The following is an 18,968-nucleotide window of genomic DNA, read 5'->3' as shown; positions in this document are numbered from 1 at the left end:
CATGAGAGATGAGATAAAATGCAATTAGTGATGTGCATGTGATGAGATACTACAAAAAGAGATTCGATTAAATGAGATATGAGACGTAAGACATGAGAGATAACATGAGATAATGAGAACACATGCGATGAGAGATGAGATGCCATGGGATGAGAGATGAGATGCAGTGAGATGCGATGAGGTGCAATGAGAGATGAGATAAAATTAAATTAGAGATTAGATGAAATGTGATGAGATACTATAAAAAGAGATGCAATTAAATGAGAGATGAAATGCAATGAGATGTGATGAGAATCGGGTGAGGTGGAATAGGTTAACATTGAATGACAATGATGGGTGGGGATGATATTTGATATTTGATGAGATGGTACAGGATGAGCTAGGATGGGGTGGTACTGGTACGGATAGAAAAAGTAATGAGAAGATCAGAGGGCAATGAGAAAAATAAGATGATCTTAGGTAATGTGGGGTGAGATTGAAAAGGGTGGTGAGACGTGTGTGGGTTGGTACGGCCTTTACTGGGTTAGGGTTGAGCCAGGGTGGAGAAGCCGGGATAAAATGTGCTATGGGATATAGTATGGATGAGCTGGGATGCGAATGATAACACAGGACAAAATGAGATTAAATGAGATGAGATAGGATTGCCTGCACTCTAAAAGTATGAGATTTGAAACCATGATGAGATGAGAAGAGCTGAAATTAGATGGGATAATGAGATGACACAGAAGTATTAGCAGTATACTGCAGTATCACATGGGTGTGTACCTTTGTCTCCATCAGGCGATGCTTACAGTGCTGGTGCTGAGGACTTGTTTGACCACCAGCGCCAGATCACCAACAACTTCTTGTGAACAACACAAATACAAGGACAGAAGAAGCGTTCAACTCCTCAGCACACCTCAACAGGACAGGACACAGCGGTTGAGAGACAAGGCTAAACGTCACTACACACACACACACACTCACACGTGCGAAGGAAGGACTCGGTACCCTGTGACTCTCTATCAGAGGCTGTTCACGTCCTACATGATTAAGGAGAAACATGGAGAAGAAGCAGGCATTACACCATAAAATGTATGGTAATATATTTACGTTTTAGATTATTTGAAATCAATTAGAATTGAGAAGAATCAAGAGTGAATGCACCACATTGACACAGAGAACAACTGTCTGCTTGAATTCACTTTCCAATATTTTTTTTTACTGTCACACATGTGCTTTTTGGTTTTGAATGAGAATCACCTTTTTCTTTTAACTCCATGGTGCTATTTTGCCTTATTTGAATAAATAGTGTAATGTATTGCACATGTATTGTCATGTACAGTTTTATATTACCTCTCTGGAATATTTGTTAGGTCTCTTATTTATGCAGATTTTATTGTACTTTTGAGTTGGCATTGTCCCTGCGTGGCTGTGTTTTGTATTGTTCATCCTTTGTTTGTTCTTCACCTGTCATCCAATGGGGTCTGGTTGCGCCACATTAAAGCGCCCTAAACATTACAGCACTTAAATGGTAGAGAAAGAATAAACATCAGAATGACAAACTGCATGGTTATTTAAGGAATGGTGGTTTTTCCTGCAGCTTTTTCAAGCGGAAAAAAATAATTTGAAAAGATTTTAGCTGAATCTGCTGTCAATACTTCCGGGCCATTCCACAGAATTGGAGAAAACATTTTTTTTAAACTTTAAATCTGATTATTTTCATATTTAACTACTCAAAACTGGCCCATATCAGGACACTCTATTTTTTTCTAAGCCAGATATGACTCATTTGAGTAACAGGAGTGAGTTTTTAATACAATGTGCTAATAGCATGTTGACATTAAGTACAGTACATTAAAATATTTCAACAATAAAACAATTTTTTTAGAAATAACTAAAAAATATCTAGGTAACAGGTCTGTGTGGAGATTTTTTTACCTTCCAATCATAAAACAAAACAATGAGTAAACTTACTTTTGAGCTTCCCATGGCTTGCAGAATATATGAATGATGCAACATCCTGTGGATCATGTGACTTGTGGAATTTTCCACGTGTGTTACGGGAAAAACCAAGGACCTAAATAAAGTCTGAATCTTACTTAAAAGGAGTTTTGTTTTTTCAAAGAAAATGAAATTTAAAGTACAACATACAGGCCAACAATAGAGTATTCACTTTTTCCACATTTTGTTATGTTACAGCCTTATTGCAAAATTAAATAAATTCATGTTTGTCCTGAAAATTCTACACACAATACCCCACAATGACAATGTGAAACCGATCATCCTTGAGATGTTCCTACAGCTTGATTGGAGTCCACCTGTGGTAAATTCTGTTGGTTGGACATGAATTGGAAAGGCACACACCTGTCTTTATATAGAGATGCTCCAAACAGGGATCTGGGCCAGATCCTTGTGTGGAGCTCAGCGAACTACAAGGATCTGGCGAGAGTCAGGTTACGGAAAAATACCTACTGATGTCCCAATGAGCACAGCGGCCTCCATCATCCGTAAATGTAAGAAGTTTGGAACCACCAGGTCAAAAAATAGTGGTCTAAGACAGGGGTGTCAAATTAATTTTAGCTCAGGGGCCCGCGTGGAGGAAAATCTGTGCACACGCGAGCCGGACTATTCAAAATCATGACATTAAAACAAAACAAAAATACCACTTCAGATTGTTTTCTTGGTCTTATTTTGGCCAAAAATAGAACAAACACATTCTGAAAATATGACAATAAAAATATAGAAAAAAATACCGGCAGCGGTAAAGTTTAGATCCATGAAGGAAAGAAGAAAGTGAATGAATGTTTATAACTGAATACATTTACATATGCATAAAAATGTGTTTTCTTTTGTGTTATTTTTTTTAATGAATAAACATTTATGACATTTTTCCAAAACACAATATAGAATGTGAGATATAACAGGATAATGCATACATTTATCATTTGTTTTCAAAACGCTTACAAAAATGTAATGTGGGACCCCATTTTTATGACTTGATGGGGAACCTGGGACCCCATTTTGAAAATTCCAACACCGATGGAGTATTGGTGCATGCAAAACAGCAGCAGGCGGCTGTGGCCTGCGGGCCGGTTCTAATACTAATCAAATATCATCCCGGGGGCCATAGATCATTCATTTGCGGGCCAAATGACACCCCTAAGAGAAGCTCTGAAAGGCTGAAATCATGGGTATCCCAGCACCATATTATTAAAAAACGTGGACTACAAAATCATGCTGATTGTCAAATATGTTAGATAATATAATGTGATAGTTCTACCTCAATGAATGCTTTGATTATTTATATATAATAATATATAATGTGCATGTTATACAATTTTAACATCATTAAAACACACGTTTAAAGGCCTACTGAAACCCACTACTACCGACCACGCAGTCTGATAGTTTATATATCAATGATGAAATCTTAACATTGCAACACATGCCAATACGGCCGGGTTAACTTATAAAGTGCAATTTTAAATTTCCCGCGAAACTTCCGGTTGAAAACGTCTATGTATGATGACGTATGCGCGTGACGTCAATGGTTGAAACGGAAGTATTCGGACCCCATTGGATCCAATACAAAAAGCTCTGATTTCATCGCAAAATTCCACAGTATTCTGGACATCTGTGTTGGTGAATCTTTTGCAATTTTTAATGAACAATGAAGACTGCAAAGAAGAAAGCTGTAGGTGGGATCGGTGTATTAGCGGCGGACTACAGCAACACAACCAGGAGGACTTTGAGATGGATAGCAGACGCGCTATCCGATGCTAGCCGCCGACCGCATCTATGATCGGGTGAAGTCCTTCGTCGCTCCGTCGATCGCTGGAACGCAGGTGAGCACGGGTGTTGATGAGCAGATGAGGGCTGGCGTAGGTGGAGCGCTAATGTTTTTATCATGGCTCTGACAAGGTCCCGTAGCTAAGTTAGCTTCAATGGCGTCGTTAGCAACAGCATTGTTAAGCTTCGCCAGGCTGGAAAGCATTAACCGTGTAGTTACATGTCCATGGTTTAATAGTATTGTTGATTTTCTGTCTATCCTTCCAGCATACTTGCCAACCTTGAGACCTCCAATATCGGGAGGTGGGGCGGGGGGCGTGGCCAAGGGCGTGGTTAAGAGGAGAGTATATTTACAGCTAGAATTCACCAAATCAAGTATTTCACATATATATATATTATATATATATATATATATACATATATATATATATATATATATATATATATGTATGAAATACTTGACTTTCAGTGAATTCTAGCTATATATATATTTTATTTTTATTTTATTATACATATAAATAAAAGACATACTTGAATTTCAGTATTCTGCAGGCTATCCGGTAGGTGGCAGTATTGTCCTGTTTAAGAGTGTCACAACATTGCTGTTTATGGCAGACGAACTGCTATACAGTAGACTAAACGTGACTGCTGTTGTTGTGTGTTGTTACCGCGCTGGGAGGACGTTAATGAAATTGCCTAACAATAAACCCACATAAGAAACCAAGAACTCTCTCTGCTTGTTGTGCACTCTACTCTCTAAAAGCCATAGATGTTATGACGTCATTGGGCAGGCAAGCTGCTAGGAAAGCGGACGTGAGAACGGCTGTCCCCACTCCGGTCCGCATTGAGCTGGAGGGGGCGTGGCCTCCAGCTCCGGCTGAATACCGGGAGTTTGTCGGGAGAAGGGAGGTTGTCGGGAGAGGCGCTGAATACCGGGATTCTCCCGCTAAAAACGGGAGGGTTGGCAAGTATGCCTTCCAGTCAGGGGTTTATTTATTTTGTTTCTATCTGCATTTAAGCCCGATGCTATCACATTAGCTCCGTAGCTAAAGAGCTTCGCCGATGTATTGTCGTGGAGATAAAAGTCACTGTGAATGTCCATTTCGCGTTCTCGACTCTCATTTTCAAGAGGATATAGTATCCAAGGTGGTTTAAAATACAAATCCGTGATCCACAATAGAAATAAGACCAGATGTTTCGAGCGGATCTTGCGGGGTTCACTGTGAAATTTGCTACGCCAGCTAAAGGCGGGGATGTTTGTAACTCAAATCTTTGCTTGCAACATGAAGCATAACAATCAGCTCTTATCTGAAAACACTCTGGAGTTGAGGTACCACTGTACTACTATAGTACTGTACAAATAAATACTACCTATAGTCTATTAAAGTGCAGTTTTTAGAATGCATTGTGATCAGCATTTAGAATAGACTCTATTGTTGCATTTGGCATTAAAGAGAACTCATAAAAAGAACAACTAACCTTGCCGTGCTCTCCCAAAGAGCCTGAGCAGACTTGAGTTTTATGACTCTTTCCAACCACCTCCACTTAGACCTACAAGCCAGGAAATCCCCCAACAGCCTATTGTCCCATGACTTGGAGTTTTAAATACATCGCAAGTTTGACTTTCAACAAATAACATGACAAAAAAAACGTTTTGATGATGGCGGCACAATGTTTTTCTTACACAATCGTCTCAAAATGCCCACGTGGATCAGTGACAAGTTTCCTGGACTCTTTTCCTAATCACTGTTAAGGGGATAACTGGAAAAAGAGAATATTACCCTGTCTGAAAAAAAGGTTTCAAAATACTCCTTTGTCCTATCTGTATTTTTTTGTTTGTTTTATAAAACTGAAAACTGTTGGTGGTTATACATTTATTACACTTTTCATCTATGTAAAAGGACACACCTATTAGCTTATGTTCGCCCCTCCCCGCATCAGTTTATTGACTTACATTGAAGACATGACACAGGCAGTAGAAAGTCAGTGTATAATAATTTTTTTGCTAACATTATATTGGTGACATACAGTACTGACAAACAAACACACTGGTTGTGATAGAACTGATTAGATTCCACAATAAAATAAGTTGATGTGTGTTATGTGTCATGTATCTCAGTCCATCCTTTGCTGACTGATGCTTTCTGACTGGGAAGTATCAAGCTGGCTGCTCTGTGGTCTATCTAAAGAACCATTGGGTGACTCAGGGTTTGGATCCGGCACGATGATGATTCAGCTGCATCAGCAAACAGGGAGGTCCACCTCCGCTCTGGCTAATTTACAGTATGATCTTTAGTCTATATTTGTTTTAATTCCAAGCTGGAGAAAGCATGCAGAGGCGTGGTTGCAACAATTAAGGAATGAAAACAACCAGCAGAAACATGAACAAGAGCGAATGTCAAGCCGGCACAAAAATTCCCATACATTTCAGGAATATATTGATTTGATTCATGTCCTTACTCTTGTTTTGAGCCAGGCGTTTAGATTAGGGATGTGCCGATCGATCGGTATCTGCCAATTTTCGTGAAAAGGTATGCGATCACTGTTACCAAATAACACCCAGCAGACAAAAGACATTAAAACGTTGAGAACTTGTTGAATTAAGTCCTGACGTTGAGCAACTCAAACCTAACGTTGGAACAACATGCTTTTGGACGACGTTTAATCAATGTTGGTTTCTGACGATCTGACCATTGAATTTTGGTTTATTTTCAAACCAGTAATTTACAACACACATACTTTTAAACAACATGCTTTTTGACAATGTTTATTCAATGTCACATTGTGACGTTGATTCGACCATTTCAATTGGGTCATTTTCCAAACAACAACATGGCTCTAATGTTAAACATCAATGTAGTCTTAATTTACAAATACAACTATTTTGCAACGTTGTTTCAAAGTCAGTTTTAAAGGACATGTATGTATAATCAACGTTGCATCAATGTCTTGTGCCTGCTGGGATGCCTTTTAATGCCAATCACAATAGCCAATCCCTTCTGGCTGACAGTGTTTGTTTTGTTTTTATTTCAGCCCCCCGGCTGACAGGCGGCCAGCAGCTAATTATGTGTCTCCATACACAGTGTGGAGCCCCTCCCCTAAACTAATAATAATCACCTACATTACAGCAAAATACCTGCATTACTTAGTATTGCAGGTGTCATTATCATTATCATTATCACTGGTGGACAAGGCTAAACATGTTACACACCCATAGCAAGCCAGGAGCAGGAATGCTAATAGTTAAGCTAACCGCTAAACGAGTTGAAACAAAACCAATTTATAAACGCTTAGTTAAGTGTAAGAAGTGTAGATATAACCACGTTACAGCAGAAAGTAAAGCACTATTAACAGGAAATTTACAACTTTGCATTGTTACAGACAGTACACGGCACGTAGGGCGGATCGATACATATTATGGCGATGTCAATACCAATGTTAGGATCAGTACATGATCAATATTCAAGTGATTAGGTCGATATTTTTCGCTTTTTAGTTATTGTGTACCACTACCGTTGATTTCTTCTAACAATTGTATGTTATAAAATAAGGAACTAGTGTAACTATTGTTACACTGTCAATAGCAGTCACCATAAATACATTGAAAAATGGATCAGATAAAGATCAATATCGGTATCGGCCAATCTCACTCGTGGATAATCGGTATCAGAATCGGCGAAAAAACCTGATCGCAGTTTCCATCTTAAATTTTAACCCGACTTTATACAGTTCACCACAAGCATGGGACGTGCAAGCTTTGTGCACACAATAAAAACAGCAAATAAAAATTGTACACAACCTTTAAATTAATTTCTATTATTACTTCTAATAATACCCCAAGGATTATGATTTACATGTGACCTGTCAATCCTGCTGCTCCAAACTCACCTCCACACAACTTTTCCATGTAGGTTTAAGCTTTAATTAAACTTAGTCCTCAAAAAAATAAAAATAAACTACCGGTATATGTTCTAAATATCTGATCGTATAAATGCATGGAATTATCGCCGGCCCGTAATTTAAAAACGTTTTGGATGAGCTGAAGTAAACGAGGGCGCGCCATGAGACAAATATACGGTTTTATATTGTGATGTCTCATCCAGCAGATTTGGACTACTTAAAATGTTTTTATAGTCCGCTTTGGGAACAACCAAGTGAAGAGATGACAACAAGTGAATATGCAATTATTTGGCTTTGAGGTAGCCTACATGCACAGTTGTGAGCCACGTGGCACATCATATTATTGTACAGTGTAGTACAGTACAGTACAATGTGCCATCACAGGTTTAATTAGAAGGGAGAGGTTATCTGCAGGTGAACAATCTAAATATTTTGTTAAATAATGTATTTTCCCACCAAAATCTGATTTTAAAGAAAGTTAATTTCAAGTTTAAGCTAAAAACATGCAGCACATTCGCAGCTTATTCCTCTGTTTTGCAGGAGGCTCGATTACTGGTTGAGTGGTGGACTGAGATGCAGAGCCACATGGCTTGTGGTCAGCAGGGAGGCAGCTGCTTGCATCGGTAAGGAGCTCCATGTTGAATGATCAGAGCAGAGTGTCCTTCATGTTAAACTTTTTTTTTAAGTTTCACTACCTAGTAAAAGATTTGCACTGTGGCTTTCCAGGAATAAAGACCTTAAACGTAGCAGACAATAAAGCTGCTTTGAGCGGTTCGGCAATTCATTATGTACCACAAATTTGATGGAACACAGAGCTCATGGTTTAATTCCATTCATTATATTTACAACGTCATCCACTGTTCATAATATGTTGCAGAAAATAAAACATTCACCTCAAGTGACTTGCAGGAGTCAGGCGAGGTTCCACACATACAGGAGATCATGTACATTAAATTATTACTATTGCTCCCTCATTTTAAACCCAAATTATGATTTTTAGCATTCACAGACCCGATATCTACACTGCTGGACTAAAACCCTTACTTTACTAGTGAAGTGGACACACACACACAAAACCTGACAGTACAATTCCTATACAAACCTACTAATAATGACTATATAAATACATGTATATCATTGTTTTAAAATGCAAACCTGATAATCTTGGACTGACAAAGGTTTTATGTCACCTTGGAAAATTGAATTTATATACAATATTCCATCCTCACTCCGAATTATGTTTGCTGTATCGCTATAAGTCCATTTGAAAATGTAACATTGAATTCAAGGAATGGGAAGGATTTGACTAAAAGATGAGGATTATACTGAAACCAGCAATGACACGAGACACTGCATGCTTGGTAAAAGGTGGGACTGACTACATGTCAAGAAAGTGTGGCGGTAGGCGGGCGTGGCCTGACTTGAGTCAAGCGAAGCAGGGCAAGTTTGCTTTCCAATCACCTTCCCTCCCAAGCATCTTCCCTCTGTTTGGCTGCCAGACACTTTTGTTCTGGAGGATGAATCACAAAGACCAATATAATCAGCTAAGTGGCAAGATGTGCAACTGTAATGTGTAAATTTGCATGTGTTTTAGTGCCACCTGTGTATAGTTGTGAAACAGACTGCAAACACAAGTGTGGAAACAAAGACACGTGGCAGCATAGCTAAGGACAAAATGTTCAGGACATGATGCACTTCTTAAATAAAGAGGCCAGCAGAACATCCATACTAAGAACAAAGGACCTTTTTTGCCTTTCTGGCTGGCAGTTCAGTGGACAGCCACTTGTGGTTTTTTGTGTCTATATACTTATGTTCCCTCTTTGAGGGGACAGGCTGCAGCGCTGATTATAGACCTGCTATGAGCCACACAGCACAGGACACAGAGCAATTTGATTTTGCAACAGCTTGCCACGCCACCTCAGATTACTTTGCTACTTGGGAGAAGAGCTCCCACTTGTGGTGAAAGCATGCTAGTGCAAACATTAAACTGCTTCCATAAAATACACATCAGTGTTGGCCAAACATTTTTTTGGTGGTGGCCTCCATCCATCCATCTTCTTCCGCTTATCCGAGGTCTGGTCGTGGGGGTAGCAGCCTAAGCAGGGAAGCCCAGACTTCCCTCTCCCCGGCCACTTCGTCCAGCTCTTCCCGGGGGATCCCGAGGCGTACCCAGGCCAGATGGGAGACACAGTCTTCCCAATGTGTCCTGGGTCTTCCCCCGTCCTCCTACCGGTCGGACGTGCCCGAACACCTCCCTAGGGAGGTGTTCGGGTGGCATCTTGACCAGATGCCCGAACCACCTCATCTGGCTCCTCTCGATGTGGAGGAGCAGCGGCTTTACTTTGAGTTTCTCCCGGATGGCAGAGCTTCTCACTTATCTCTAAGGGAGAGCCCCGCCACCCGGCCGAGGAAACTCATTTCGGCCGCTTGTACCCGTAATCTTGTCCTTTCGGTCATAATCCAAAGCTCATGACCATAGGTGAGGATGGGAACGTAGATCGACCGGTAAATTGAGAGCTTTGCCTTCCGGCTCAGCTCCTTCTTCACCACTAAGGATCGATACAGCTTCCGCATTACTGAAGACACTGCACCGACCCGCCTGTCGATCTCACGATCCACTCTTCCCTCACTCGTGAACAAGACTCCCAGGTACTTGAACTCCTCCACTTGGGGCAGGGTCTCCTCCCCAACCCGGAGATGGCACTCCACCCTTTTCCGGGCAAGAACCATGGACTCGGACATGGAGGGGCTGATTCTCATCCCAGTCGCTTCACACTCGGAAGTTGAGCTGGTGGTGGCCTGCCACATATAAATTTATATTATAATAATGGGACTTTGTGTGACAGTGGCTTGTTGTACCAACTCCGTGCAGTACATGGAATTATACCTCTGCTTTAACACACCTCATGTGCACTACCGGTAATCTACCAGACAATTTGTTGCCAATTTGACAATTTTGTTGCTATATTTAGCAAGCAGTCTGAACCCTTTACTCTGTTTAAAAAATGAAATAAAAATAGCAACAAACACCAATTTAACGTATTTGTTCTATGTAGCAACCCTTTAGAATAGGGTACCGTTTGTCTTGGTACGGTCCCTTGATTTTTTAAATTATGTATAATCCATTTTAATCCAGTTTGTTGCTCTCTCTCACATTACCACGGGTACAGTACAGCCATGTAAACAAAAGCATTAGCCAACAAAAATGTCGACAACAGCCGCACGATGCACTGCAAAGTCACAAGCCCTTTCAGTGCAAAGGTATGTACTGTGTCTTAAAGAAGGGATGACAGCTATGTTGCCACAGGTGATACATTTGAGTTTTGGTTTGCTTTTGTTTGTTGGTGAATGAAGAGAGTAGAGGGGAAAAAAATTCTTACCTTACTGCGTGTCTTTAATTTTGGATTAAAACATATCTTATTTGTTTTTGAACATTCTTGAAAATGGTGGAATAGGTGTAAACAGTATAAGCAAAAGAAGACTGTTTTGCTGCACTACTGGAGTCATACTGACAATATAAAGGACAAATGGGCAAATACTGTGAAACTCTACAAAGACAACAGGCGAGTAAAAAAACAATGTAAGCTTTAATTACAAACTCTAGAACAGTGGTCCCCAACCACCGGGGCGCGGCCCGGTACCGGTCCGTGGATCGATTGGTACCGGGCTGCACAAGAAATTCTTAATAATATATATATATATATATGTATATATATATATATATATATATACACACACACCGGTATATATATATATATTTTTTTTTTTTTTTTCAATCAACATAAAAAACACAAGATACACTTACAATTAGTGCACCAACCCAAAAAACCTCCCTTCCCCATTTACACTCATTCGCACAAAAGGGTTGTTTCTTTCTGTTATTAATATTTCTGGTTCCTACATTATATACCAATATAGATCAATACAGTCTGCAGGGATACAGTCCGTAAGCACGCATGATTGTATTTTTTTATGACAAACAAACAAAAAAAAACCTAACCCCCCCCCCCCCCGTCCGTGGGACAAATTTTCAAGCGTTGACCGGTCCGCAGTTACAAACAGGTTGGGGACCACTGCTCTAGAACACAGTTCAATTAAACTGTACTGCTTGGAGGTAAAAGTTGATTGACTATACTTAACACTATTTATCTGACCCGTAGGTGACAAGCAGAGATGGTCGACAAACAACATAAATACAATCGGTTCTCGTTACCTTTTGCTTCCTGGAGCTTCTTCCTCTCGGAATCCCGCTGCTCCTTTGTCAGGTTGCTCTTCACACCGAGTGCACCAATGACAAGCCTGCGAGCCAAAGCTGCACTGGTCTGAGGTCTCTCCTTAGGAGGCAGAGGGGATTCTGAATATGGCAGTAGGGGAAGAGAAGGGAGAAAAGTCTTCAAATGTGTCACGATATGGAAGAAAACCTAAAAAAAAAAGAAGACGCAGAGGATAAGAGTATTACCCCAAAGGCTACGGGCTTTGGCCTTTGTCGCAGAAGAGGATTTGGAGAGTGGCCGCATCTTCATTAATGGATGTTTACTTCTTAAAGCGTCACGAGCTAGAGACACAAAAACACATTTTGCTCTTGAAACAGCTTAAACTTTTATTTTGATGGTACATTGTCAAACAATAGTGTAGAATAGTGTACGCTGTTTACTTGAAAGGTTTTTTGCAGAGCTACAATTAGGACTTTTGCTATGGAGGTTGGAGGATATATGTGGCTTTTGCATTTAAGTATGGACAGTACAGAATGGACAGTACAGAACCAGAGGACCAACTTTGTCACACATTAACTTTTATGAAAGTTAATAAAGCACATTTACTGGTGCCACACTCTATTTGCTTGCCAATAAATCAACACTGTTAAATCATACCATGGTTTAAAGTCAAATAATGTACCAAAAATTAGTTAAATGAGTTCTTGTGTTGACATTATTTAAACAGAACTGCGGTTACAATACTGTTTTTCTATAGTTAAGCGGTTTTCCACAAGTGCTTGATTTACCTGCAATGGGGCTTGCAAAGAGACCAAGAACGTGTGAGTCGTCAATCCACTTGATGTCGAGGCCTCTCTGTCTGTAAAGACAATGCAGAAAAGCATGTAAAAAAATTAAACAGTCACAAAAACTGATAGGAAGTATTTTTAGATACCAAGAATGTATTGTATGATTCTTAGCACTGATGTTGACTAGTGTCATTACCAGTATATGTTTATACAAAAGGGGCAAAGGCCTTCATTCACTAGCAACAGCTGTATGAAAAAAGTAAATTTAACAAATGGGGTTTAAGTGATGTAGATTACGTACTGGTAAGCCTGAAATAACTTGAAAAGATCCTCTGTTTTAAACTCAGAGGGAAAATCGTAGATCTCGATGATGTGAGCGAGCTCCTCCATACTGTCGTCTGTGTTGTCGTCATCGTCATCATCATCATCATCATCGTCGTCGAATCTGTTCATGTTGTAATAATCAAATTTGGCCTCTTGGATTGACTTCTTCTTTTTTCCTTCACTGAGAGACAGCTGGAGAAAAAAGGAAATTACATAAACTGAATAAAGGCATCAAGATCAAATTAATATTGGTGACCGAACAGAAACGCTCTAGCCACAAGTGTATTAAGGCATGCAAGCTAAACAGATGCCGTACTAAAGCTACAAAGATAAGCATAGCATCAGCGTGGTGAAGTAATATTAGTTGATTGTTGCTAAGCCTGTTTATATGTTTAATATTGCACTCTTAGGATGTAATTGGGTTATGAGTAGGGATGTCAAAATTTTTGGCCTCTGATCCGATATTTTGAGATTATAGAACTGAAAATGTCTTATAGCAAGTAACTAAAGTAAACACAATAACACATTTTTTATAAAGCCTATCTTATTAAATTTTGAATTTGGTAGGATTGTAAATTTGTGGTATTGAATGCGACATACAATTTTTTAGGAAAATACAGTGGCTAGTGCACAATCTCTAAACAAAAGCAGAAACTACTGTTGGCTCCCATTTAAATTATTTGGGTTTTGCTCTTGAAGCGTTCCTGATTATGCAAAACCAACTTTTCTTACCTATGGTACCTGTTTTTGTGTATGTGGCATCTGCATAACTGCCGAAAATTTTAAACCAAACCAAGGAGGCATTGCGGAGATATTTATATAACAATCTTGCCGTCCTTCATACTTCCTCCAAACGAACCGTTTGGAATTTGCCCAACTTGTGACGTTTTTCCAATTGGTGACGTCAGCAGATATCTCCATATATGGAAGAGATTCCCCCGAAGAGCTTTGTGCCTGTACGCCATTGTATTCCAAGGTTGTAGTCAATAAGTTCCTTCTTTTTCTCCATCCTCGTTATGAAGCAGACTGGCTCATACATGCACATGTATCCTCAGCTGTTGCCATTTCTTATACAAAGTAGCGTATAGTTATAACATACTGTATCTGTCTGTAGACTCCATATGGAAGCGCTAAAAACTACAGCATAGCTGACAGAAAGAAGACGCAGTCAAAGCGGAGGCACGTAAAAACCCAATAGATTATTTTTGACCAAAGGCGAGTGACTACACACGAGCCAGTGGTCATTAAAGACCAGACTATCAATCAGGTGACAACTTATAAATATGTAGGGATCCATGTTGATAACCTGCTTATTGATAACTTGTGTAACAAACTGCAACAGAGACTATATTTTTTGAGACGACTGAGGCTGTATGGTGTCAGCAATCAGATCATCCTAATTTTCTACAATGATATTTTAAAGAGCCTAATCAGATACGGAATTACAGCGTGGTTTTGGCAACCTAACCGTAGAACTGAAAAAAAGATTGGCTAACATGCACAAAAATGCAATGAAGAGAATTGGACCCCGAGAGGGACAAGCGGTAGAAAATAGATGGATGGTCCATCTATTTAACCAGTCAGTCATGACATAAGCAACAAAAATCTCTTCAATAATAATAATAATAGATTAGATTTTATATCGCGCTTTTCTATTGTTAGATACTCAAAGCGCTCACAGAGAAGTGGGAACCCATCATTCATTCACACCTGGTGGTGGTAAGCTACATTTGTAGCCACAGCTGCCCTGGGGTAGACTGACGGAAGCGAGGCTGCCATTTTGCGCCTACGGCCCCTCCGACCACCACCTATCATTCATTCATCATTCATTCACCAGTGTGAGCGGCACCGGGGCAAGGGTGAAGTGTCCTGCCCAAGGACACAACGGCAGCGATTTGGATGTCAAGAGGCGGGGAGCGAACCTGCAACCCTAAGGTTTCTGGCACGGCCACTCTACCCACTACGCCATGCTGCCCTTCAGATTCCAGTCCTGTCCCAAAATATGAACTTCTCCCATCAGGAAGAAGACACAGTATACATTTGTTGCAGCTTCTATCAAGCTGTTCAACAATACAAAAAATAGTCCAATAAAGCAATGTGTAATTAACACAAGCACTTTATATTGTCCTATGTCTCCGTATGTCCCTGTGTCGCCATTTAGTATACTGTATTTCCTGTTTTTAGCCCTGCTTTGTTAATGTTTGTTTTAATGTATGTGTTTTATGTGATTATCTTGTATGCCTTATCAAGCAATAATGTAACACAATGCCCAAGACAAATTTCCTTAAATGGGACAATAAAGTTTATCCTGACCCTGCATCCTAAACAGACGGTCAGAAAGTTGTTTGAAGATGGTCTGTAAAACATAGTCTATGCCAAATTTTGACAAAGAACCACCATTACATGTTATGTAGATCACAAAGAAATGTTTCAAAATGTAGAAAATCATAATATGACCCCTTTAACTACCCGACTTTGTAAAACGACAACAAGAATGGGCCAAAAAATTATTTTGAAATGATTAAAAAAAAATAATAATAATCTAATTACTTTACTATCATTTATATTATGATACTATACTAGGCATCGATAGTATCAACATCTGGATCAACCCCTTTACCTTGAATTTTTAGCAGTTAGCTTCTTTTGTTGTCCTGCTAGATGTGTGTGTGTGTGTGTGTGTGTGTGTGTGTGTGTGTGTGTGTGTGTGTGTGTGTGTGTGTGTGTGTGTGTGTGTGTGTGTGTGTGTGTGTGTGTGTGTCATAATTAGCCTTAGCCTTATACTTGGACGATACTTAATTAGCCTTAGCCTTACACTTGGACGAAACATAGTTTATTTTCCACAATAGAGGTGAGGATTAGTGTCTTAGAAGCACTTCACACTATGAACAGACGACACGCTGGTTGCAGCTTGCTCTTAAATCTGAGCCGGTGGTACCCTCCTGGAATTCTTACAACTCCTGTATGTGTGTAATAAGTAATCCCGGAATGCAAGCGTGTCTCCCTGAGCGTGCATCCCTCCTGAAGGAATCTTTCACGTGACTACTATCTTTTGTCATGTAAACACAGTGGTGGAAAAGATCAGCTGGGTTCGGCACCTTATCAGCGGCTCGCCAGTCGGTCCCAAAATAGGCAAACATCTTCCCCGATCCTGTAAATGTGAGTCTGAATGGTTGTTGTCAAAATTTGCCCAATTATTGGCTGCCCCCCTCTTGTACAAAGTCAGCTGGAATACGCTCCACCTCACCTGTGACCTTAATGAGGATAAGCGGTACAAAAAAAAAAAAAGGATGGATGGAAAAGGATCAGTCTTCATTGTCTGGGCTATGATACAATATAATTTAAAGGGGCCATATTATGATTTTTTTTTCCTGCATAAAAACACTTCCTTGTGGTCTACATAACAAGTAATGGTGGTTCTTTGGTCAAAATTTTGCAGCGATTATGTTTTACAGGCCGTTTTCAAGCTGCTTTCTGATCATCTCTTCAGAATGTGCCGTTTTGTGGACAGTTTTATTTTCTTACCTCCATTTCGACTGAGTCTCCTCCCCATCATCTTTGCTGTAGTTGTTAGCACTTCCATCGCCAGTCTACTGACAAATAAATTACAACTATATGCTAATTTGTATTAGAAATGGCAACTGCGGGACAAAAGTCAGTCTGCCCCACGACAAAATGATACTGAAACGGAAGGAGCTTACTGACTACAACTCGGGACTACACAGCTAAGCTCTCCGTGTGAAACTTTACCATATATAGAGAAAACCGCTGACGAGATAGGGCTGGAGACGTCACAAGACAGAGCTCATTTGACGGAGGTATAAAGGAAGACATTATTTTATCAATTTCTCTGCAATGCCTCCACTGTTTAATTTCACATTTCCGGGACTTATGGGAGTCCAAAATGCACATAAGCAGTTACCGTCAAAAAACGTGGTTGGTTTTGCAAAATAGGGCCCTTTTAAAAGTTCTAGTTAGTCTTACCTCTTCAAGCAGCCGATGACTAAGACAATCTCCATCATCATTGAACAAGGTGTCCCAACTCTCCTCTTGTCCCTTTTCTTCGTGACAGGAAGCCTCTTCAAGCCAGGAGGAAACATCTGTCTCAGCATCTTCTAAGTTGAGCTGCCCATTAGTGTCAACATCTGGACACTGTAGCTGCCTCTCCTCCACAACAGAGTTGGCGGGATCAGTTTGCCTCTCAGCTCCTTCCACAGGTTGATTCCCTGCGCCTTCTGCCTTGTCCTTCTTGTTCTTAGCGTTCTTTTTAGCCTTGTCCGTGTAGCGAGGCCTGGGTCTTGGTTTTACTTCTCCTTCAACTTGAGGTTTGTCTTTAGCGGATTGGAGTCGCTTCTTTGGCTGGTACAGAGCCTGGCTTGGCTTCTTTGATTCAGAGGTGGCAGGTGTGTGTGAAGCACTGTCGTTCTTTGGTTGTTCCGTCTCCATAGTAATTTTTACAAAATTTCTACAACAGTGAAAAACTGCAATTAATGAGACAATTGTGAATCGTTCTGGTGACAAAATCCTAACCATAAACACTGTAGATGGGTCATTACTTGTTATTATTTAACCTATTTAGTAATACCACCTTAACATTTGACAACCAAACAATTACACAAGGCGACTCGGTTAAAAAATCTGGGTATTATCTTCGACCCAACTCTCTCGTTTGAGTCACACATTAAGAGTGTTACTAAAACAGCCTTCTTTTATCTCCGTAATATCGCTAAAATGTGTTCCATTTTGTCCACTAGCGACGTTGAGATCATTATTCATGCATTCGTTAGGTCTCATCTCAATTACTCTAACGTATTATTTTCGGGCCTCCCTATGTCTAGCATTAAAAGACTACAGTTGGTACAAATGGCGGCTGCTAGATTTTTGACAAGAACAAGAAAGTTTGATCATATTACGCCTATACTGGCTCACCTGCACTGGCTTCCTGTGCACTTAAGGTTTTACTACTTACGTATAAAATACTAAACGGTCAAGCTCTATCCTATCTTGCTGATTGTATTGTGAAGTGAAGTGAATTATATTTATATAGCGCTTTTCTCTAGTGACTCAAAGCGCTTTTACATAGTGAAACCTAATATCTAAGTTACATTTAAACCAGTGTGGGTGGCACTGGGAGCAGGTGGGTAAAGTGTCTTGCCCAAGGACACAACGGCAGTGACTAGGTTGACGGAAGCAGGGATCGAACCTGGAACCCTCAAGTTGCTGGCACGGCCACTCTACCAACAGAGCTATACCGCCCCTACCATATGTCCCGGCAAGAAATCTGCGTTCAAAGAACTCCGGCTTATTAATGATTTCCAGAGCAAGTCTGCGGGCTATAGAGCGTTTTCTATTCGGGCTCCAATACTCCAGTAACAGATAGAGATGCTACCTCAGTAGAAGCATTTAAGTCTCATCTTAAAACTCATTTGTATACTCTAGCCCTTAAAATAGACCCCCCTTTTAGACCAGTTGATCTGCCGTATCTTTTCTGCTCATAGAAAGGAGGGGCACAGATTAGGTGACCACAGATGACGCGCTAGCTGTTCAAAGTCGGCACCCATGGTGGACCACTCATCTGTGTGTCAGTTGATGACGTCTCTGCGCTGCTGACTTGTCTCCACTCAAGATGATCCCTTGCTGGCCCCACTATGGACTAGACTCTCACACTATTAACTGGATCCACTATGGACTGGACTCTCACACTATTAACTAGATCCACTATGGACTGGACTTTCACATTATTAACTAGATCCACTATGGACTGGACTTTCACACTATTAACTAGATCCACTATGAACTGGACTCACACTATTTACTAGATCCACTATGGACTGGACTCTCACACTATTAACTAGATCCACTATGGACTGGACTCTCACACTATTAACTAGATCCATTATGGACTGGACTTTCACACTATTAACTAGATCCACTATGGACTGGACTCTCATACTAATAACTAGATCCACTC

The 18,968-nt window shown here is 40.3% G+C and overlaps 2 protein-coding genes across 4 annotated transcripts in view; one reads left to right on the top strand and one right to left on the bottom strand.

Annotated features, from left to right (window-relative positions):
• The window catches only part of LOC133639276 (lysyl oxidase homolog 4-like), a 52,957-nt gene extending 51,403 nt beyond the window's left edge, over window positions 1–1,554 (top strand). Inside the window, exon 15 of the mRNA XM_062032477.1 lies at window positions 781–1,554. Coding sequence (XP_061888461.1) covers window positions 781–851 — 71 coding nt within the window. The 3' untranslated portion in view covers window positions 852–1,554. The remainder of the gene's footprint in view (window positions 1–780) is intronic.
• Window positions 1,555–8,481: 6,927 nt separating this feature from the next.
• Window positions 8,482–18,968, bottom strand: part of r3hcc1l (R3H domain and coiled-coil containing 1-like) — an 11,141-nt gene continuing 654 nt past the window's right edge. For 2 of the 3 annotated variants that reach the window (XM_062032916.1, XM_062032915.1), the window contains exons 2-7: window positions 16,982–17,462; window positions 12,975–13,189; window positions 12,674–12,744; window positions 12,131–12,226; window positions 11,885–12,025; window positions 8,482–9,181 (exon numbers count right to left, since the gene is read on the bottom strand). In XM_062032916.1, coding sequence (XP_061888900.1) covers window positions 9,129–9,181; window positions 11,885–12,025; window positions 12,131–12,226; window positions 12,674–12,744; window positions 12,975–13,189; window positions 16,982–17,443 — 1,038 coding nt within the window. In that variant the 5' untranslated portion in view covers window positions 17,444–17,462 and the 3' untranslated portion in view covers window positions 8,482–9,128. Of the gene's footprint in view, window positions 9,182–11,884; window positions 12,026–12,130; window positions 12,227–12,673; window positions 12,745–12,974; window positions 13,190–16,981; window positions 17,479–18,968 lie in introns of all 3 variants that reach the window. The other variant, XM_062032917.1, reaches the window with a different exon arrangement.

The sequence above is a fragment of the Entelurus aequoreus genome, linkage group LG22 (assembly GCF_033978785.1).
Source record: "Entelurus aequoreus isolate RoL-2023_Sb linkage group LG22, RoL_Eaeq_v1.1, whole genome shotgun sequence".
Taxonomy (NCBI): Eukaryota; Metazoa; Chordata; class Actinopteri; order Syngnathiformes; family Syngnathidae; genus Entelurus; species Entelurus aequoreus.
Note: the sequence above shows the minus strand (reverse complement) of the source record. Positions and strands in the feature narration are given on the sequence as shown.